This window comes from Fusarium coffeatum, assembly GCF_003316985.1.
Source record: "Fusarium coffeatum strain FIESC_28 chromosome Unknown BRIP53273_contig_159, whole genome shotgun sequence".
Classification (NCBI taxonomy): domain Eukaryota; kingdom Fungi; phylum Ascomycota; class Sordariomycetes; order Hypocreales; family Nectriaceae; genus Fusarium; species Fusarium coffeatum.
The window spans coordinates 158,035-177,760 of NW_022157952.1; the positions used below are offsets into that span (position 1 = coordinate 158,035).

Genomic DNA, 19,726 nt, shown 5'->3' on the forward strand with positions numbered 1-19,726 from the left:
TGGACTGGAGTCAAAGACTTGGAGAGGAATACATCATATCGAGGAATTGAAATGAATGCAACGCAGTTCATGCTGGTTTCGTATGCGATCAGATCGCGGGGAAGTGGGGCCGAGTGATGAGCAGTGTCGGGGTGGTGGTGGGAGGCGAATCGGAATGGCTGACATGGTCACTAGAGACGGTACGTACTTGAAGTCAACGAACGTTTGGAGAAGAGCTCTCATGAGATCATCATGTTCCCCAGATCGACAATGTGGGAGAATGATTTTAACTTTGCGCTACCATCCCACATCTTTCCGCCCATCCATACCGACGAGTAGTTGTATAAAATGCATGAACAATATCGCACAACTGACTGTTCGAGATGGGTTCATCAATCTACTCGAGATCCACATCATGTTGACTTTACAACTGTTCTTCGTAGCGCTAGCCGCTATCTTTGTTCGTCTACTGTTCACCGGTAGAAGGCCCAAGAACTATCCTCCTGGGCCTCCCACATTGCCCATTCTAGGGAACATCCATTTGGTGCGTCGGCCAACTCATCGTTTTCTTGAACTCCCATACTGACAGCAACAGATGCCCAAGCGCGATGCTCATTTGCAGTTCCGCAAGTGGGCAGACGAGTATGGACCAGTCTACAGCCTGATCCTTGGCACCAAGCCCTTCATCGTCTTATCCAGCGCTCAAGCCGTCAAGGATCTTCTCGATAAGAAGAGCGCTCTGTACTCTGATCGGCAGGAGATGTATGTTGGGCAGATCCTTGGTAGCGGCGGACTCCGACTCTTGATGATGGTTGGTATTTCCCATCCCAGGGCATGTATGATTTGTTGACTGACATATTTGAACAGGGCTATGGTCAAACTTGGCGATCAGTAAGTACATCCAGGAACTCATCCCAAAATTTATCTAACGTGCATCTCCAGTTCCGCAAGCTCGTCCACTCCCTCCTCAACGTAACAGCAGCCAAAAGCTACGTCCCTTACCAAGACCTCGAAAACAAACAAATGCTCTACGAACTAGTCACCCAACCAGACCAATTCCTCCAGAGCATTCGCCGCTACTCCAACGCGCTTACAACAACCATGGTCTTCGGCTGGCGCTCACCAATCTACCACGATCCCAAACTAGAGCAACTCTTCAACGGCTTTGCCGAATTCGCAGAGATCAATCAAACCGGCATCGCCGCGCTCCTCGATGCTTTCCCTGTTATTAGGAAGCTGCCTGACTTTTTACTGCCGGTGCAGAAGAAGGCTAAGGAGCTTCATAAGAAAGAGAAGGATTTGTATTTGAGTCATTGGCTTAAGGCGAAGAAGGATATCGCTGCGGGGACTATCAAGCCGTGTTTCTGTGTGGGCTTGGCTGAGGCGCAGGAGAAGGGTGGTTTTGATGATGATCAGGCTGCTTATATTTCTGGAACGTTGCTCGAGGCTGGCTCTGATACGACGTCTAGTACTCTCTACGCTTTTGTTCAAGCTATGCTTCTGTATCCGGAAGTGCAGCGCAAGGCCCAAGAGGAGATTGACAAGGTCGTTGGTCGGGACCGGATGCCTACCATGGACGACGAGGTGGATTTGCAGTACATTCGCGCCTGCATGAAGGAGACACTCCGATGGATGCCGACTACCATCCTTGGAGCAGTCCCTCACGCAGTCACACAAGACGATATCTATAACGGCTATCTCATCCCCAAAGGAGCAGGCGTCCTCAACAACGTATGGGGAATCCACATGGATCCCGAGCGCCACCTCAACCCTCGCCAATTCAATCCAGAGCGCTACATCGACGACTTGCAAAGCCTAGCAGACGCCGCAGCGAACCCAGACGCCTCGAAGCGAGATCAGTTCACTTTCGGTGCGGGTCGACGAATTTGTCCCGGGATTCATGTCGCGGAACGAAGTTTGTTCTTGGGCATGTCGCGAATATTATGGGCGTTCAATATCGAGCCTACGCTTGATGAGAAAGGTATGCCTGTGTTGCCTGATGCGGATAGGTTGACGCAGGGTTTTGTGTGTATGCCAGAAGAGTTTCCAGCAAAGATCGTGCCGAGATCGAGCGAGAAGAGGGATTTGGTTGTTAAGAGTTGGAAGCAGGCTGAGAAGGAGGTGCTTGATCCTGAGACAAAGCAGTGGCTGTGAGGGGAGAGCTGATGCGGCTACCGTGTTCATGTAAAACTAGTCAATCACAAATTATCTGCTTCGATATCTCCAAGTCAAACTGTGTCTTGGTCATCATTGAGAGCTACAAGGCTATGCAGGCTGTGCCCTTTTGCGTGCTATGATCTACGATATCTGTATTTAGATTTTCCCGTACAAGACTGATCTCTTTTCTTCTCTCAATGCTGAGAGGCGATCTTGGGTGCATAGATATACTATCTGGACGATTTTGGTCGGCACTGGCAATGCACTGGCAGCTTGCTGCTAAAGTTCTTGCACCTACAGTCTGGAGACAATGATGGGGTCCAAGCCTGTCATTTTATTCATGACATCTAGTGCTATTGTTGTGTTTGCGGCAACCGAAGCGCGCATTTTACATCTTCAACCAGAGAACACCAGCAACCCAAACCACCCTGTAGAAGATCTCTCCGAAACACCCCATTTCTACGGTACAAACCCCGTGTACAGTGTATCTTCAGGTATGCATTTTCCATCAGTTTCCATATCTTCTCTTCATCGATTCTCATCTCTTCCACACAGATCACAGTCAACATGAACAAGCTCGTCGACAACTTCTGGGAGTGGGCGCTCGGGGACGCTCCTCGAACCCCCGTGCCGTACCATGACGACGACGACCTCGAATGGGTCACGGCAGTTATACCTATGGTTGTCACACAGTCCATGATGTATTACTCAGGCGAAGCCGCGATGAAACATATCGGGCCCAGACTTGGACCCGACTGGGACAAGTTCAAAGCCACCGACTTGCGACAATTCTGGTATCTCTTATGAATCCTCCCCCAGCATATCGATACTCTCGACCCCGAAGGAACACACGCAGCCTACAGAATGCTCCAGAACTGGGACCCCGAATTCCGCAAAATCAAAATCTTCGTCAAGGTCTATCACAGCGAGACTGTGGAGTTGGCAAAGGAGCTCTATGATCTCGAGTATCTCGGGAGTTATCTCTTCGTCAATGTCATGGCTCGGTTCAATTACGTGAACGAGGACTTGGCGGAGGAAGCTTTGGAGATTCACAAGACACGTCATAGGCGACATTACAAGATGGTCTTCGAGGAGGGCAAGACTCTGGCCGACGTCAGAGCTGATCGGCTCAAGCACGAGAAGTTGGAAAGAGCGAGAAATGTGCGGGACCCGATGCTGCGCTTGCAATTTGAAATCCCTTTGTTCTGAGACGGGATTCCTGCGTAGTGGATTCATATCTGATCACAGCAGGCGCGCTATTCCCTCCTTCTGAATGATGATGTTTATGTCTTTATTGAAATTCTGAAGCTTGGTCTTTGAGGGGATATGGAGCCGCGCGAGCACGATAGGCCAGATAGGATAAGAGACAAAGTGGCTTTTCCAAGTAAAGGACCCAGGTGACTGCGTGGAAGGTCGAACAAAAGCGATGTGTGTCATTTCAACTTTCTCCCCAAGACTATCGTGCCCATCTTCGAACACCACCAATACTTCTCGCCGCAGTAACGCCTTTCATCTCGCCAAAGCTCCCCATCTTACTCCAAATGATGCACATAGGGCGAATACCAGTGGTGACATGGTTGACCCCCTGGCAACCAGGCGTGTCGTCGCAGTGGTCAAGACACTCGACAAGAGTGTTGAAGTAGGAAAAGCTACCGACGGGGACTGTTGAACTGGCGACGGTATCGCGGTAGACTTCGTATTTACCAGTAATGCCGTATTGGGGGCTCTCGACGGTGCAGGTATCGGGTGCCGCGCTGGTTGTTGCTGCTGCTGCGGTGGATGTTTCTGTGGTTGATAGAGAAGTTGAGGTGACGGCTGTTCTGACTGATGGATGGCACGTGGGGCCAGCGTTGACACTGATGACGAAGAGGGCGAGAGAGCCCGCGAGGATGTTGATCTGGACCATTGTAGCGAGTGACTTGGGTGAGCGACCAAAAAGTGACAGCAAGGACGATGAACGGTGTTTTCATCTCGTGGAATCTCACCGGGTATTTGATCATCCTCAGCTCCGATTTGTTCTGCCAAGACTTTGAGAGGAACAAAGCATTGACTGTCGCGCCGCGCTAGAGCACCTGCAACCAGGCCATCGACCTCAGGCCTATACCCGCCAAGAGTTCATGTCCGGTTCCATCTAAAAGTAGTGATAGCAGCATATTTTCTCCGAGACGACTTTGAGAATAAGATCACCTTGTTCGAATAAAGATAGTGTGTTCTCCATGTGTCCATCACAATGAAAATGGGTAAGTAGGAACAAGCGAGTTCCTTCCTCCGTCCAACGCCCGACCGACTATAGAAAAAGAAAGTGAATGATGGGAGAAAGAATTCTTCTATCGATATAGATGCAGAAAAGCAAAAAAGAATCGCCACGATGTTAGAAATCGCTTTATAGGAACAGCCCGATGCGGGGGTCGAACCCGCAACCTTGAGATCGCGTACTCGTAAGAGTCTCACGCTCTACCGATTGAGCTAACCGGGCGTGGCTCTTATTGTTGACGAGGCATTCGTTTTTCCAGCTCAACAACGCCGTCGGTACGTGATGCCCGGGAGCTTACCATCATCTTCTTGAAGATCAATGGCCCAGTCCATCTGTCTTCCAAAGTTTAAGGTCTTGTGATTCTTCACTCACCGAGACGTAATTGATTAGACATGTATGCAACCTATCCGTATTCTTCATAACAAAGTAATCTGACTCAGTCGGTTCATCACCCCATTCCTTGATCGCGCCTCCTTTGCTGATGAATTCATTGATATCCAGGTCGGAGGAGATGTCTCCTGCTGTGTCAGTATAGCGACCTTTCTTTACCTTGGAGTCGTTTCTGTTTCCGAGAAATGCCCTTGTAGAACGTATAATCTAAAAGAAAAATGGAACTTATGGAGTGAATGAATTTCATACTGAAGGCCGCAACAATTGGAGCTCGACATTTCAAATGATAGTCCATAGCTACTAACATGAACAGCACTCATGTGCAATTCGACCCCAGCACTCGTAACCATGAAAATTGACATCCGTTATCTCAGCAGAATTGACGTAAGAATGAAAAATCCTCCACAGGACAACCTGGACTCGCATATGCACTACGAACGTCACATTATCCCACACGAGTATGAGCGACATCACACATAGAAGGAAGTCTGGGTAAGAACAAGGGCAAAAATGGAGTAAAAGGCCAACAAGTATGACAACGTTTTGCCAAAGTACCTAATGACGACATAGTTCTCTGGGGGCAAAAGTCAAAAAATGAGGTTCTGCCCGGGCTCGAACCGGGGACCTTCTCGGTGTTAACGAGATGTCATGACCAACTAGACCACAGTACCAAGCTGTTTTTGATACTAGACGATATCCACCTTCGGTCTAAGACTTCAATCCAGACGCAGTGGCTCAGAAGTGCCGCGTATGTGAGGTCAGCTGAGTAGCAGAACTGTCTCCGGCGCAAGACTTTATAAGTGATATATGATTATATAGGGAATCACTGCTTATTTGATGTCTTATGAAGATTTTAGTAAACCGATCATTGTCCCAGAGCCTCAAACAGTAAGAAAAGGAGCCTTCCTGTTGTGATATATCAATGCCTGCTCAAGGATACAACCGCTCTACAAAGTGTTTCAAAAATGGTTGAGCATGTGACTATTACCAAGCTGCTAAGGAGTCTGTTAAGCAGTAGTTCGATGGGAAGGATAATAGGGATGGTAGTTACGTTTATCGGCCTGTTTAGTCAATCCTGGCTGCTTCAAGACGCCATTCAGTGGTTGGGACGTAACAACTTTGGCAGAAGCGCTTCGCTGGAATTGTCTATCTGTAAGGGGATGTTGCATCATCTTGTTCAGACTTGTTCTCAATGGCAGTTCCTTGCTTCAGGGCTGGTACGTTGAGCAAGCCTACAAACAACACTCCAGAATGAATATCCGAAGCCAGATGTTCTGTTCCCCAGGGTAGATGTTAGGAGTGGACGATGTTGAACGAGCAACGAAAGAGATAGTTGGGTTTCGAGATTTCGTTGATTTATTGAGGCTTGGACTTTCTGATAACATATCCATAGTAATCCAACATTCCTCCACCACCCAAAACCTCCATCTCCATGTCCCAAATGTTATCCGGGTTAAGCAGCAATTTCATAAAATGAGGCTGTCTAAAGGTGATGTAGAGAAAGACACCATCGTCCTTCATCGCACGATGCACCTAAACAATATTAGCCTCCTTTCACTACCGCACAAGTTGTGACTCGCGTACCTCCTTGAGATATTTGCTGGTGTTTTCCTTGACTTCATCAGGCGGACTCCAAGGACTACCATAGATCATGGCATCCAGTGTACCCTTATCAAAAGCTACGTCAATGGAGCCGGTGGTAACAGATGGCATATCTCGAACGTCGACTCGTTGCCATTCGATTCCGGGAATATCTTTGTGTCGCTCCGTCATGAGATCGACTACCACGGGTGAGAAATCAACGCATAGCTGGTTTTTGTAGCCGCGGCCGGCAAGTTCAGCAGGTACAACCTTGGAATAATCAGTATGAGTCGAGAGAAGCGCTAAAGCCACTCACGCTATCGCCTGAACCTAGATGAAGAATTTTCGGGTTATCCTGCGCTGTGCGACCTGGTTGGTCGAGGAGGTTCTTTGACAGGAATGGAAGGAGATGGTCGAATGAGCGGAACCATTCGTGGGTTGGCTCATCGCTATTCGAGGTGACGTAGCGACTGTCCCAGTACTCAGAGAGACTGAGTTGTTGATCTTCTTCGATTGTCATGGTGACGTTGTGTTTTGGTATTTTGATGAGATCTTTCTGTGCGATATGAAAATTTGACAAGATTGACCAGTGAGAATAAACCCGTCACGTGATTCAGCAGAGACTTGATGGGCGACGGCAATGAAGACACGAAGAGATATGCGCAATCATTCATGGGAGATGTTACATGGCAAAAGAGATTATTAATGAAGGGGTATTGTATTGCTCAAAGTACAGTAAGATTAGATTAGATAAGTAAAATATAGTAACGTAACGTCAATGTGAAATCATGCCATGTCAGACCCTCTCGTTTGCGTAACAGTCTTCTTAACCAAGACGTTCCAGCCCTTCTCTGGTCTTTGTTGACCGTTCTTATCAGCTGTACCAGCAAGGTCCGAGTCACTGGTGTTCCAGTCACGAAGCTCAGCAACAGAGTCAGACTCATCAGATCGGCTGTTTCGCTTGAATCCGCTGTCACTACCCTTGGCGTCGTCACCGTGATCGATGATGGTTGTGACTCCGATGCGCTTGCTGCTGGTGTCGTGGAGATCGAAAGCTTCCTCGCCGTTGGGACCGGTGCTGCGGAGGTAGCCTCCAGTAGGGTGGTTGCTGCCACCAGTTCTTTGCCAGGGGCGAGCAGAGTTTCCACCACCCTCGGCAGAGGATCCTTGGCCAAGGAAGTTGCGGAGAAGGGGTCGGAGGGTAGCGACGGCTGCGGCGGTGATACCGAGACCGGTCTCGACAGTGGACCAGATAGCAACGTCGGAAGTGGAGTATAGGAAGTCGTCGATATCGGTCAGGGTCCACAGGTAGGGGAATCGGATGATGGTAGCACTGGAAGCACTGTAATAATTGTCAGTATGAATCAAGATATTGTCCAAGTTGTGAACTTACATGGCACCAGCTGCGAGAATACCAACAACAGAGATCTTTGTTCGCTTGCTCATCTGCAGCTTCCAGACAAGGAACATGGGAAGGATAGAATATGTCCAATCAGACGCACAGCTGACAGCCGAGTAACCGTAAAAGGCATTAGCGACAACCTGAGCATCCAGACAGCTTCCGGAAGGAGGCTCGGCCTTGTATCGAAGCCAGAACAGAGATGTAGGTCGGCATTGCAGGACGAAGAGTAGGAAGAAGAACAAGCTGTAGATTTCGGTCACGGCGGTGGTGATGTAGATGATCCATCGGTGTGTTCGCGTGACACAGATTCGCAGCAGGAAGATGGCAATACTGGCTTTGACAGCCATGTTGGAGAGAACGTATGTAGGTTCGCAGGTCCACCACATCTAAATGGAGAAATATTAGCGATCGCGTCGGAGAATAAGATCTCATCTACCGCGTACCTGCATGGCCTTGACGAGATGGTCTGGCTCGATATCCTTGAAGTGACGACCGGTACCATAGTGAACACCAGCGATTTCGTGCGAGACGAAAACGATAAACATGAACTTGAACTTGTTAGCGACGCGACGATCACAGAATGAATGGCACATACCTGTGCAATCACAGCAAACCAATCATCCAGCGCAAAAGCCTTGATGACAAAGGCACGACAGTAAACACGCAGACATGTCGCGATCGTCGAAAGAATCACAAAAGTGTATCCGATCGCAGCAATCTGCGTCGCCCGGCTCTCGATCGCCATTGTAGTAGGAAATTGTGGGATGAGAGAAAAAAGGTTTGAACCAGAAACTCGGGACGAAGACAAGGGAGCAAAGTGGAACATTCCTTTTCAGGGAGAACATCAGGTGCAGACTATATACGAGGAAGCATGAAAGTGGCTCCCCGTTTCGCCACGGACTCCGGAAATGCGTCCAGACCTGGGTAGCCTCATCCGTGGGGAGTCGGACGAGGTGCACCAACGGGGATAATCGACTATCAGCGGAGCCCATCTAGAAAGGATGGAGCCTGCAGGGGAAAGGTGGTCCTCGTTAACTAAACCTATCATGGATACAATCGATCTTTGCTTGAGAAAGGATCTAACTGCGTGTTGTTAGTGATGCTACACCAAATGACTGAGAATACCTGGTCCGAGTCAGCATCAACGGGTCATCTGAGTAAATGAACCACTCACAGCGTCTAAATGTGTAACTATTCCAACACTACGGGACGCTAATCTCATACGCCATATCCTAGCCTAGTGCGTGTTTCGTCGCCGAAACGAGTAAGGATTCTCGGTCTGACGGAGACACTGTCGCGGTTTGGCCACATGGGGCAAAGTCTTGTTTCCTAAGAAAATTCTTTCCCACTCTAGCCAAGGCCTGTCACAGCCCAGACTTACCTCGTGGCTGAGAAGGATTTAGACTTTGGTTGTTGACGGGAAGGATTTTTTGACAGTAAGAGTCTAGAAAGAGAAGAGATGAGACGGACATGGCTTGCACTAATTATTGTGATTCGCCGAACAAGTTTTTGTATATCCGGGGACTGATACCTCAATTGAATAGCGCCCGTCGCACATCTACAGCAATAGGGGTCACGGTCAGGGGTTGAATCAGATCCACACATTTCTTCTTATTCTTGCATTAAATTGATCGCGTTCACTAATGATGAGATTCACGTGATGACTATCAAAGCGTATTTGTCGCTGGTGATCTTCGACATGGTCTAGATCTGGACTGCATCGAACGTTTTTGCAAGCCACAATTTGCCAAGGCAGGCTACGCCGGCTTCAATATGGGAATGACTCGATACTCTGAGCTGTCGCCTGAAATATTTCCTTTTTTCCCAATAGCTTGGTTCGATACACTTTATTGGCTTAAAAGCACTTTATTGGTGCAGTACGCTACACTTTATGTCTCACATACGTCACAGGAGAAATGTTTTCGCCTCTGGTTGCTTCTTCTAGAAAAGGGGAAGAGACTTGGCAGAGAAATGCCGGCATGAAGAATACGGATTGAAGATTATGTCTCAGACAAGCGCTGCAGAGTCGGGGACCATTCTTCGCGAAAAAGGGCCCTCAATTAAACATCACAATAAGCTCATAAAATAACTTGCAGCGATTAGACTTTTGACTAAACCCCAGAGAGTTTATCCCAACGCCCAACGACAATCCAATCGAGATGTTTGTCTGTTCGCAAACAAATCTCCAACAAAAAGGAAAGAAATGCGGCTCCGCGGCTCCAAATTTCAGCTACTCATGCAGATTCGACAGGTCATATTCCAATGATTCAAATACCCGGGTTTTTACCAGGGAGCATGCAGGAGCTGAGCTAACGAACCCCTGTGGGTAATGCAACGCTGTCGATCACTCTTCACCGTACAACTCCCAATGCTGTAGGCCTGTTTGTAGATCAGTGGATATTCTGCAGACTTCCGTAAGCCTCAGTCATCACCAGCGAACGGTTGGTCGATCGAATATCTCGCTCTGCCTTATCGCCTACGGGACTATCGTTATAACGCTTTGACAAATGTGGCGATGATTTACTAGGAACTGTGTCTTCCGGTGCCGGGGTCAGCGCTGATCTTGGAAGGAGGAAAGATTGCCTCTTGGCGCGGTGTTTTGTGAAACTTCTAAAATCGCAAATACGGATATACGGATACGGGTAAACGCGACTCATCTAAGTGCGACATTATTTAGCCGCGGCTGACAGATGTCGAAAACTTCTTGATTCCTTCTACGTTACACTAATCCAGTTGCCGGCGGCATGTCAAGGATTTGTAACGTGACAGACACACAGACGAAACACAATTTTAAAGGTGGACTCAATTGATTTTAGTGCACGCGTTGCAGTCCACATTCGCTTAATTGTTTTCCAGAATGGATACCGGGAAAACGGTTACCGTGCAAGTTCATATATGATCTCGCTTGTTGCTGTCTTGCCAAGTGGTACCTGAAACCTGAAATCAGTGCACATCACAATTATAAACTGTGCCGTAGGGCTATGAGGGTAGCTTATCTACGTTTACCGTCCAATTGTCTAGTGTCTGTTGCGCTCGGATGGTTCTAACGATTTACTGTCCACATTTGATCTACCAAGCTGAAAACGCTTGCTTCTTAGCTGAATGACTTAGTTGTTTATTGCCACCGGTAATTCCATCTTCCGCTTGGCAGATCCTCAATCCAGGGAACGAAGATTTGGTTTTTTTTTGTTGGGCGGCTACCCTATATACGTCAGGCTCAACTGCGCGTCATTCAACCCCTAAATTTGATGCTTCCTGTAAAAGAATTATCGCTGAATGACGTACAAGGTGCGAAAGTTGTCAGTCATGATAACATTTTGATGATTGAAGTCATTTTTCGTCGTTTCTGAAATTTCTGTCGATCATGACGACATGGACTGTCGTGTTCCACAAACTCAATTCATGTGCCCCAGTTAGCCAATAGCAATAATCCGGAACCGATTCCAGAACAACTTGAATTTAGATCTCAGTATATACATATCGAAGAGAAAGTAGCATCGTGAATCAATTAAAACATTAAGAAATAAAGTAGAATAAGGTCGTCAGACCAGTCTTAGTGAGCAATCTCAATCTTCTTTCCACAAAGTCTCTCACAAGAAACCTCAACCTTGGGAGCCTCGCATTTCTGTCCAAGAGCAGTAACGGACTTGATTCTGAGCTCAAAGTCGCCCTGCTGCACAGTCTCAAAGCTGCACAAGCAGTCAGTCTTCTATCCCAATTGAGTCGGTGTTGTACATACCTGCGAATCATGATGCTCGCGCCAACAATGTTGGAAAGATCAAGAGCCTTAGCATCCTTCTGAACAGTACCACGAACAGTAGGCACAAGATCCTTGAAATAGATGACAACCTGAGTAAGCTCAATCAATCCCTCAGAGACCTTGGTAGCAGGAATCTGGAAATCGTAAGCCCAGTTAAGAGTACTGCCATCTTTCTGGTCACCCGAGTCTCGGATGTTGATAGTGTAAATCTTCCCATCAGAGTAAGGAATCTCGAGCAAAAGACGGTCGTAGCCAGTGAGGTCAGTGACAGGAATACCGTCGATAGTGCGCTGCGAGGCAAAGCCAGAACCACCTAGGGTTTCATAGTCTAGGTGCCCGTAGAACTTGGCGATGGTGTGGGAGAAGGGGTTTTCGTGGGTGTGGGGTTCGAGAACGTCGAAGTAAGATTGGCTGATGCCGCCGCGGACGGTGTCGTCTGAGGCTGTCCAGATGGATTTATCCCAAGGGCTGAAGAGGGCCAGAGCGGCGACGGCGATGTTTGGGATATACATTCTGGACAAATCTTAGGAGTGAAGGGTAATAAAGTTAGATGATTTTTGGCTAAAGTTTACTGTTCAGAAGAGGGTATTGCATCGCTATATATCCTAATCGACTGTTATTTTGTTCAGCCTTGTAATCTCCATCACAAGACAAAACTCAGATCAATCTCACGTTAACTTCCACAACGGTCCACCACGAAAACTCAATTCACCATGATAATTCATTTTCTCCATCATCAAATAAAACAAAATTCACCTCAGCGACATGTTTGACCAACCTCCCTTGTCATCCAGCATGATGTACGTTATTCCATTGGTTGGACCAGTCAATGTTGTGAGTCTATGGCTTCCAGAAATTTGGAGGTTGGCCAACCGTTGAGTGCGATGTGACACAGTAAGATTAGCGTGTGAAGAACTCTCTTGGCAAGGGTTGGGGATGGAATGCGGATCAAAGACGAGGTAAGCTTAAAACTCAATTCTCCAGCATGGCTGGGACATTATCCTCTGGCAAAGAAACATGCTATTTTATTCTCATTAAACCTGAAAACTTATGGGGTAATACGAATATCCTAAAATTGAATCTACAGGTATTGTTGCGCCTTACTCGGAGAATTGAGTCCCCTTGCATGATGATTTGCTCTGCTTCCACCAACCAGACCGAGTGCCATGTCTGGAATGACGGAGATGACATTCTGTTTCGTGAATCTTAGACGGAAATGGAATGTCTCATAAGAGTGCTTCCCATTGGTATTGGTTAAGCATAACTCTCGCTTACTTGTCACATCTGTTACTGAAGATCCAAAACATGGGGAAATACGCATAAACTCATGAAGGGATACCATATAAACATCCCTTGTTTCACTTCAGCAGAAGCCACTAATATTCCACCCAATCCTAACCCGTGCCATAATTTTCAAGCACATAATCAACATCTTTATCTCCGCGGCCACTCAAATTCACAAGAATCCTCTCCCCCTTCGGTCGCTGCGCCGCCAAGCGCATAGCATAAGCCACAGCATGCGCACTCTCCAGCGCAACAATAATCCCCTCACTCTTCGCCATTTTGAAAAACGTACTAATGACTTCATCGTTTCCAATCGTCGCGACAGAAATTCTTCCAGCTTGGTGGAGCATAGCCATCTCAGGTCCGATGCCAGGATAAACAAGCCCGGAAGCTATAGAGGTTACAGAAGCTGGTAGACCTTCTTTCTGAAGGACAATCGTCTTTGCGCCATGTAATGTTCCTGGTTTGCCGTAGGATAAAGTGGCTGCATGCTCGCCTATCTTCTCAGATCTACCAAGTGGCTCAACAGCGTGTAATTTAACGTCCGTGTCGTCGATGAATGCAGAGTACATCCCCATAGCATTAGAGCCACCAGCGACACAAGCCACAACATGCTCAGGCAGCCCTCCATTCATGGTGAGAAACTGCTCGCGCGCTTCTCGACCAATAACAGATTGGAAGTCCCGAACAATCAATGGGAAGGGATGGGGTCCAATAGCCGATCCAATCGCATACAGCGCATGCGCTCTTTGCTTAACGTAAGCGTTGAAAGCTGAGTCACTGGCCTCTTTGAGAGCGGATTGTCCAGCAGTCGCAGACACAACCTTTGCACCGAGAATCTGCATACGACCAACATTGGACTTTTGCTTTTCTGTATCCACAGCGCCCATATGGATCTCACACTCAAGACCAAAATATGCAGCAGCAGTAGCGAGAGCAACACCATGCTGTCCAGCGCCCGTCTCAGCAATCAATTTCGTCTTGCCCATCGCTTTAGCGAGGAGTGCAAAGCCGACGCAGTGGTTAATCTTATGCGCGCCTGTATGATTGAGGTCTTCTCGCTTGACGAAAATCTGAGCGCCTCCGATTTCTTGTGAGATGTTTTCAAGGTGGTGGATTGGTGTTGGACGGCCTTGAAGACCGACGCGGACCTTTTCAAGACGTTGGAGAAAGGTTGGGGAGTGACGGAGGTCTTTGTATTTGTCTGCTAGTTCTTTGAGGGCTTGGTGAGCTTCGGGGGGATAGTAGTTGCCTCCGAATTGGCCAAAGAAGCCATTTGAGTCTGGCCAGGTTTTGGAATGCGAGTGCTGAGTTACCATGATTGTCTCCGGTTTGTGATAATTTCGATGATTGGTGATGATGGCAAACTGTTGAAAAAAAGAGCTCTATTCTTCTTGAATGTGGTGAGATTTCTTGACTATTTATATGAACGATATAAAGTGGATTATGGTAGGTAGGGTGCGATCTGACAAGTTGACATGAAGGGTGCACGCTAATTAATGGCTCCGCCCCAACAGCCAAGACAACAGACAACACCGTACAGAGATAGAATGACAAAGACCAAGAAGCCAGCCTCGAAATACCTAAGAAATGAAATCGAGAATCGAGCTACAAAAGTAATCCTCATCCTGCAAAAACATGACATGTCCCGAATCCGGCACAGTAACAACCTTGAACTCCCCGTCCTCCTTCATAACAATCTCACTCATCATATCAACAAGCGGATTAATTCTCACATCATTCCCCCCCTTAACAAACATAATCCTCTCACAACTCGCCACCAAATCAGGAACCAAAGGTCTCATATCAAAGTTCACATTTTTCTGCAAAGTCATCACCGCGCGCCATCCATCCAAGCTTAGAGTCGAGCTTGCAAGTACAAGTCGCGCATCTTGATCAGGATTTGCTTCGAGCCATCCTTTGCTTGCCCAGCCGTAGTGCATGTGGCGGATTGCATTAGCTGTTGTTCCGTCGTTTTCGGCTTCGTCGCGCATTGCGTCGATTTGTGAATGGGACATAATACCTAGCGCGGAAAGGGAAGCTGGTGGGCATCCGCAGTAGATTAAGTGTTTGATTAATTTGGGGCGACGACATGCCATGTAAACTCCGCTTGCTGCTCCAAGCGATAAACCGACCCAGGCATGGATGCTTTCAATTTTCAAATGGTGCAGTAAATCATCGATGTCGTCGATCATCTCTTCAAAGTTCACTTTGTTGACATTTGCTAGGGGACTGCTTTGGCCATGACCTGGGTGATCGTAGCTTAGGACTCCAAAGCCCGCGGTGGCGAAGCGTTGGGCGACGGATTCGGAGAGGGAAATATCTGTACCGAAGCTATTGGACAAGATAATCCATGGAGCGTTCGGGGAGTCACCGTGGATGGAGTAGGATATTTTGCGGTTTGACGCCAGTGTTGCGCATTGGGAAGCCATGATGATTTGCGGTGAGTATGTGGTAATTGCCGAACAGAAAGGGAATTTACGGTTGACAAGCCTGGTTCAAGAGACAGTATTTATAGGACAAGGTTACTGTTTACCCTGCCCAAGCGGTATATGTCCGACGGACACAATATGTGTCCGAAGGGTAAGCTTACATAGCATCCATTCGCTTGCATTCTGGTTGGATCGTCGAAGGATTGCTGCGCCCGCAGATTCAGCTTATCTAGCTTCGTATTGAACTCCGTAGGCTTGTTACTTAATCAGACAGATGAAGAGTACAGATGCTATGGTAGACTCAATTCTACAGTAGGGTTATCCTACAGTAAGCTTATACCACAATAGGCTTATACGATAGTAGACTGATATGTGATTTGGCATAAAGTTGATCGCCCACAGCACTTGATTTTCCATCTTTCGCTCAAATTTCTAGCTAATTCTTTAAATAGTAGCCAAGCACCCACGGAGATAATCCTCCACCAAGCCAGCCTTCACCAACGGCGCCAACATTCCAACATAACCATCAGGTCTCACGACAGCGATAACTCCCTCATTCTTCGACACACCAAGTACATCATATGCATCTTCCTTCCTAGCCATACCATACACTCTCATCTCAGCGAGTTTCTTGACACCCGCGGGGAGATTAGTCCACTCGAAGCGTGTGGTCAGTGGGTGAAGGACTACAAGGTTGATCGCTCCCTCTGGGAATTTGCTAATTGTTTCAATGGCGGATTGAAGAGCTGACTGGGATGAGCCAGATTTATCGAGTAAGTCGGTGCTTGTGAAGACGGTCAAGTAGTAGCGACCGGTGGGTGGCATTTCTGTAGTCATGTTAGTCTCCATCTGATATCATGTCGTAGATACATACCATCCTGTAGGTGACGGTGTGTCGCGTCTGCATATCGCTTCACCTCAACGTCAAGAAGTCTTCTTCCCGGCGTCAAAGCACCAGTCAAGGGATCTCCTCTGAACAAACTCTTGTCGTCCGAATCTTGTACCAGACTGCTGGACTTATACTGCAATCCACAGCCACTAGTAAATCCACTTCCCTCACTGAACACGCGAAGGAATTCTTCGTGCGTTAAACCGGATGTTGAAGCATCGTCTGAACCAATGCGACCGGAGAACATGTGCGAGAACTTGGTATCGAACTCAATGAGCTGACGAGCAACGTCCATGCGTTCTGGTGTAAAGGTTTCGAGGACGGGGTCTGATGGACCAGGTGGGGTAAGACCGTGGAGGCTGTGGATGAGCTTCCAGGCTAGGTTGTATGAGTCCATCATTGACACGTTCATTCCCTGACCAGCTTTGGGGCTGTGAGTGTGACACGCTATGAGAGTTAGCATACCATCAGCAAAGACCATATAGTTTACTAACCATCACCAACGATAAAGACCCTTTCCAAACCATCAGACATCCGCTTAGAGAAACTCGGCGCCATTCGCTGCCCAATCTGATAAGCAGCCCACCAATCAGGCTCAGTCCCCTCCTTAATACCAATTTCATAAGGCGCAAACACAGCCCTCGCCTGCTCAAAGATATACTCCAGCGTAACAGCACCTCGTCTCTTCTTATCCGAAGACTTCTTATCAGTACCTGCATCCTGTGTCACTTCAACTTCACCAGGCACTTGGACGTATAATCGCGTGAGATATTCGCCCGTGGCGATCTGTTCGCGGGGGATAATCATCACAGATCCCGCATCTGAATGAACTGCTGAGCGCTTTCGAATATCGGGAAAATTTGTGTCGGCTACAAAGTCGCAGACGCCCCAGATATGATCGCTCGTCTCGCCCTCAAGGCTGAGGCCCATGCATTGTCGCACTTTTGAGCGGGCGCCGTCTGCACCTATGAGATATTTTGTTCGAACAGTTCTCTGGTGAGTCGAACCATCAGGGAGATCGCGCTCGTACTTAACGACGATGGGAAATTCAGAATCGTTCTCGTCGACCGTGTATTCCAAAAAGCGGTGTGATCTCCGAATAGTCTCATCACCCGCGTAAAGACGAAGATTCTCCTCAAGAATACGTTCGATCCGGCCTTGATGGATTGTTACTTCGAATGGAAAGCGAGCAGGGACGTTGACGTCTGGTGTGAAGCTTGTTCGCTCAATGCCACTGTTGCTGGATGGGTTCCAGAATGCGACTTCTTCCATGTGACATCCTTCGCTGATGATTTCGCTTGCTATTCCTAGGCTTTGGAATACTTCGAGGGTTCGTGGTTGGAGGCCGTCTGCTTGACCTGCTTTCAAAGTACCTGGCTTGGAGTCTAGGCAGAGGAGTGAAGAGTCTCTAAGACCATATCTTGCTAGAAGTAAAGTGAGAAACAAGCCACTAGGTCCAGCCTATACACGTCAGCTGTCTGCTATCCCACCCCGTGGAATATACTCACGCCTATCACAACAACTTCCCGTCGTTCCTCATCAGTACTCGCCAAGTCAGGCTTTTGAGAAAGTCTAGGCAAAGGCAGCGCTCGCGAAGGCAAGATCCTAAGATCCCTCGCCGAGCTAGAGGTTTCTTGGAAAACAGGCATGGTGTTACACTGAGGTAGAAAGTGATGGACTTCTACTTTGATCGCCCGGGATATGGCAGGTTTTAACCAGTACGAATTGGGTCTATGCACAGGAAGTGGAGTTGGCGGTTTGACAAACGCTTACCAAAACTTACAAAATCAAGGTGACGACACGACGAGACCCATTTCGGGCGCTATTTCCGAATCTCCGGGCATTTCTTTGGTTCGGCAATTACAGACGAGACTGCCGAATTTGCAGGTGCGGGGTAGCATGATGCCCTAAAAGTCTCGCTTTTACTGGACTTGTCCACTGTAGTCTGAAGATGGGTTGCTGCACGAAGTGAACACAATTATGCTGCATGCAATTGGTTTGATTTTAATTCCGATCATAAATGATTTACGATACTAGATATGTGCTATACAAGCTCACCCTATTCTAATCTACATCAGGAACAGGCAAATCATCAATAAACTTAAAGTTACGACCCAAACCAGCCATCGCCTCCTCAGCCTTCTGTCTTCGCAGCTTAGCAGCAGCCGTATCCGAAACCAAGACAAAGTCATAAGTCATTAAAGCAGTGCCAACTTTCACATCATATTTCTTCGCCATTTCCTCATCCGTGACTTTCTGGATAGAAACAACAAGGGAATTCTTTACGCCAAAGACAGCATCGGTGGATTCGTAAGGGTCGTCTTTGAGGTAGAGTGCGCTGGATTTCTTTAGTATTGTTCCTGGTGGTTTGTGAGGGGGGTCTTACGTGATGAGAGGATCGTAGCCATCTTTCTTGAACATAAAGTGCATATGACTCGGTCTGTACGGATGACGACCGAGCACTTTGAGTAACTTTCCTACCGGTCCATCGTGGGGAATAGGATATGGGACAGGAACGATAGCCTTGAACCAAAAGTTACCCTCGCTGTCGCTCTTCAAAACTGCCCTGCCATCAGGACCGATTCTGTCTGCATGCTGCACGTCATAGAAGCCCTTTGAGTCAGTCTCCCAGACATCAATGCTGGCTCCGTCGATTGGTTTCCCATCGATATCCTTCAAGGTGCAAAGAACAAGAAGAGGCTCGCCGTCTGGGTCTTGAGAGATAAGACTGCCTTCTCCCACATGCTCCGCTTCATGGGTATGGAAAGGTCCTAGGACGGTTCCTTCAGTGCTGCCCTCTGGCTTGGGATGATCGATTGAGTCGACTAGAAGGGAAAGCCCAAGGATATCAGATAACAAGATAAATTCCTTGAAGGTCAGCGAAATCTCATACATTTGAGCTTGTTACGTACCTGTCTCACGTCTGACGAAATCTGACCAACTTGTGTCAAGAATTGAATGGCAGTCATCCACTCATCAGTCGTAAGTCTCGTCTCTCTCGCCAAGTCATGAAGATGAGTAACAACTCTTTCGAGAATATACTTCAAGCGCGGGTTGCCACATTGGGAGTTGATAGCGTGAACATTTTCGGTGATGTTGTCGATCGTGAGATCTTTCAAGCTGACGGGCGCGGCCATTGTTAATTGCTGAGTACACCTTTTGAATAAACAGGTTATTGGATAGTTAACCCCGCAGGAATAAAAGAATCTCCCCGCGTTTTATGAAGAGTCGCGTGGGGAAGTGAGGTCGGATAGAGGGGATTCAAGTGCGGTCTCGGATGGAGGTCCTTTTTGGGGTTCTCATGTTCCGAGTGCGCTACGTCAGTTGATTATACAGATTGAATAAGCAACTTGTAAGCAACGCTGATTGGTTGGGTCCACTACAAGCGGAGAGCGCCAATACATCGTGCATCAAACGCTCGTGAATGACTCGAGTCGAAGCGCAATGAGGATTTTCATGATTAAACACGATTTTGAAATATCCCTCTGAATCTTGCACGTTCATCTATTTGCGTAGAATACCATGATGCCATCTACCTCTCTTTTCCTACGGGCAGGGTAACATCACCACAACGTAAAAGAGGTACAATTATCAAGAA

General features: G+C 47.7%; 10 protein-coding genes across 10 annotated transcripts; 2 read left to right on the plus strand and 8 right to left on the minus strand.

Moving 5' to 3' along the window:
• Window positions 1-394: 394 nt before the first annotated feature.
• On the plus strand, window positions 395-2,943 carry FIESC28_07295 (uncharacterized protein; the record flags this gene model as incomplete). The annotated part of the gene is made up of 6 exons (XM_031161436.1): window positions 395-523; window positions 575-790; window positions 847-870; window positions 922-2,129; window positions 2,488-2,630; window positions 2,699-2,943. The coding sequence occupies 6 exons, from the start codon at window positions 395-397 to the stop codon at window positions 2,941-2,943; spliced, it is 1,965 nt and encodes a 654-aa protein (XP_031014552.1).
• Window positions 2,944-3,000: 57 nt separating this feature from the next.
• FIESC28_07296 (uncharacterized protein) lies at window positions 3,001-3,345 on the plus strand (the record flags this gene model as incomplete). Its single annotated transcript, XM_031161437.1, has 1 exon — window positions 3,001-3,345. One exon carries the CDS (start codon window positions 3,001-3,003, stop codon window positions 3,343-3,345), a length of 345 nt encoding a protein of 114 aa, XP_031014553.1.
• Window positions 3,346-3,592: 247 nt separating this feature from the next.
• Window positions 3,593-4,042, minus strand: FIESC28_07297 (uncharacterized protein; the record flags this gene model as incomplete). Its single annotated transcript, XM_031161438.1, has 1 exon — window positions 3,593-4,042. The coding sequence occupies one exon, from the start codon at window positions 4,040-4,042 to the stop codon at window positions 3,593-3,595; it is 450 nt and encodes a 149-aa protein (XP_031014554.1).
• A 2,094-nt stretch (window positions 4,043-6,136) lies between these two features.
• Window positions 6,137-6,881, minus strand: FIESC28_07298 (uncharacterized protein; the record flags this gene model as incomplete). The annotated part of the gene is made up of 3 exons (XM_031161439.1): window positions 6,137-6,313; window positions 6,365-6,631; window positions 6,678-6,881. The coding sequence occupies 3 exons, from the start codon at window positions 6,879-6,881 to the stop codon at window positions 6,137-6,139; spliced, it is 648 nt and encodes a 215-aa protein (XP_031014555.1).
• A 266-nt stretch (window positions 6,882-7,147) lies between these two features.
• FIESC28_07299 (uncharacterized protein) lies at window positions 7,148-8,508 on the minus strand (the record flags this gene model as incomplete). The annotated part of the gene is made up of 4 exons (XM_031161440.1): window positions 7,148-7,703; window positions 7,755-8,149; window positions 8,207-8,311; window positions 8,359-8,508. 4 exons carry the CDS (start codon window positions 8,506-8,508, stop codon window positions 7,148-7,150), a joined length of 1,206 nt encoding a protein of 401 aa, XP_031014556.1.
• Window positions 8,509-11,316: 2,808 nt separating this feature from the next.
• FIESC28_07300 (uncharacterized protein) lies at window positions 11,317-12,035 on the minus strand (the record flags this gene model as incomplete). The annotated part of the gene is made up of 2 exons (XM_031161441.1): window positions 11,317-11,452; window positions 11,503-12,035. 2 exons carry the CDS (start codon window positions 12,033-12,035, stop codon window positions 11,317-11,319), a joined length of 669 nt encoding a protein of 222 aa, XP_031014557.1.
• An 882-nt stretch (window positions 12,036-12,917) lies between these two features.
• Window positions 12,918-14,126, minus strand: FIESC28_07301 (uncharacterized protein; the record flags this gene model as incomplete). Its single annotated transcript, XM_031161442.1, has 1 exon — window positions 12,918-14,126. The coding sequence occupies one exon, from the start codon at window positions 14,124-14,126 to the stop codon at window positions 12,918-12,920; it is 1,209 nt and encodes a 402-aa protein (XP_031014558.1).
• A 264-nt stretch (window positions 14,127-14,390) lies between these two features.
• FIESC28_07302 (uncharacterized protein) lies at window positions 14,391-15,239 on the minus strand (the record flags this gene model as incomplete). Its single annotated transcript, XM_031161443.1, has 1 exon — window positions 14,391-15,239. The coding sequence occupies one exon, from the start codon at window positions 15,237-15,239 to the stop codon at window positions 14,391-14,393; it is 849 nt and encodes a 282-aa protein (XP_031014559.1).
• Window positions 15,240-15,683: 444 nt separating this feature from the next.
• FIESC28_07303 (uncharacterized protein) lies at window positions 15,684-17,777 on the minus strand (the record flags this gene model as incomplete). Its single annotated transcript, XM_031161444.1, has 4 exons — window positions 15,684-16,066; window positions 16,114-16,575; window positions 16,623-17,589; window positions 17,637-17,777. The coding sequence occupies 4 exons, from the start codon at window positions 17,775-17,777 to the stop codon at window positions 15,684-15,686; spliced, it is 1,953 nt and encodes a 650-aa protein (XP_031014560.1).
• A 415-nt stretch (window positions 17,778-18,192) lies between these two features.
• Window positions 18,193-19,265, minus strand: FIESC28_07304 (uncharacterized protein; the record flags this gene model as incomplete). Its single annotated transcript, XM_031161445.1, has 3 exons — window positions 18,193-18,466; window positions 18,515-18,996; window positions 19,041-19,265. 3 exons carry the CDS (start codon window positions 19,263-19,265, stop codon window positions 18,193-18,195), a joined length of 981 nt encoding a protein of 326 aa, XP_031014561.1.
• Window positions 19,266-19,726: the final 461 nt, after the last annotated feature.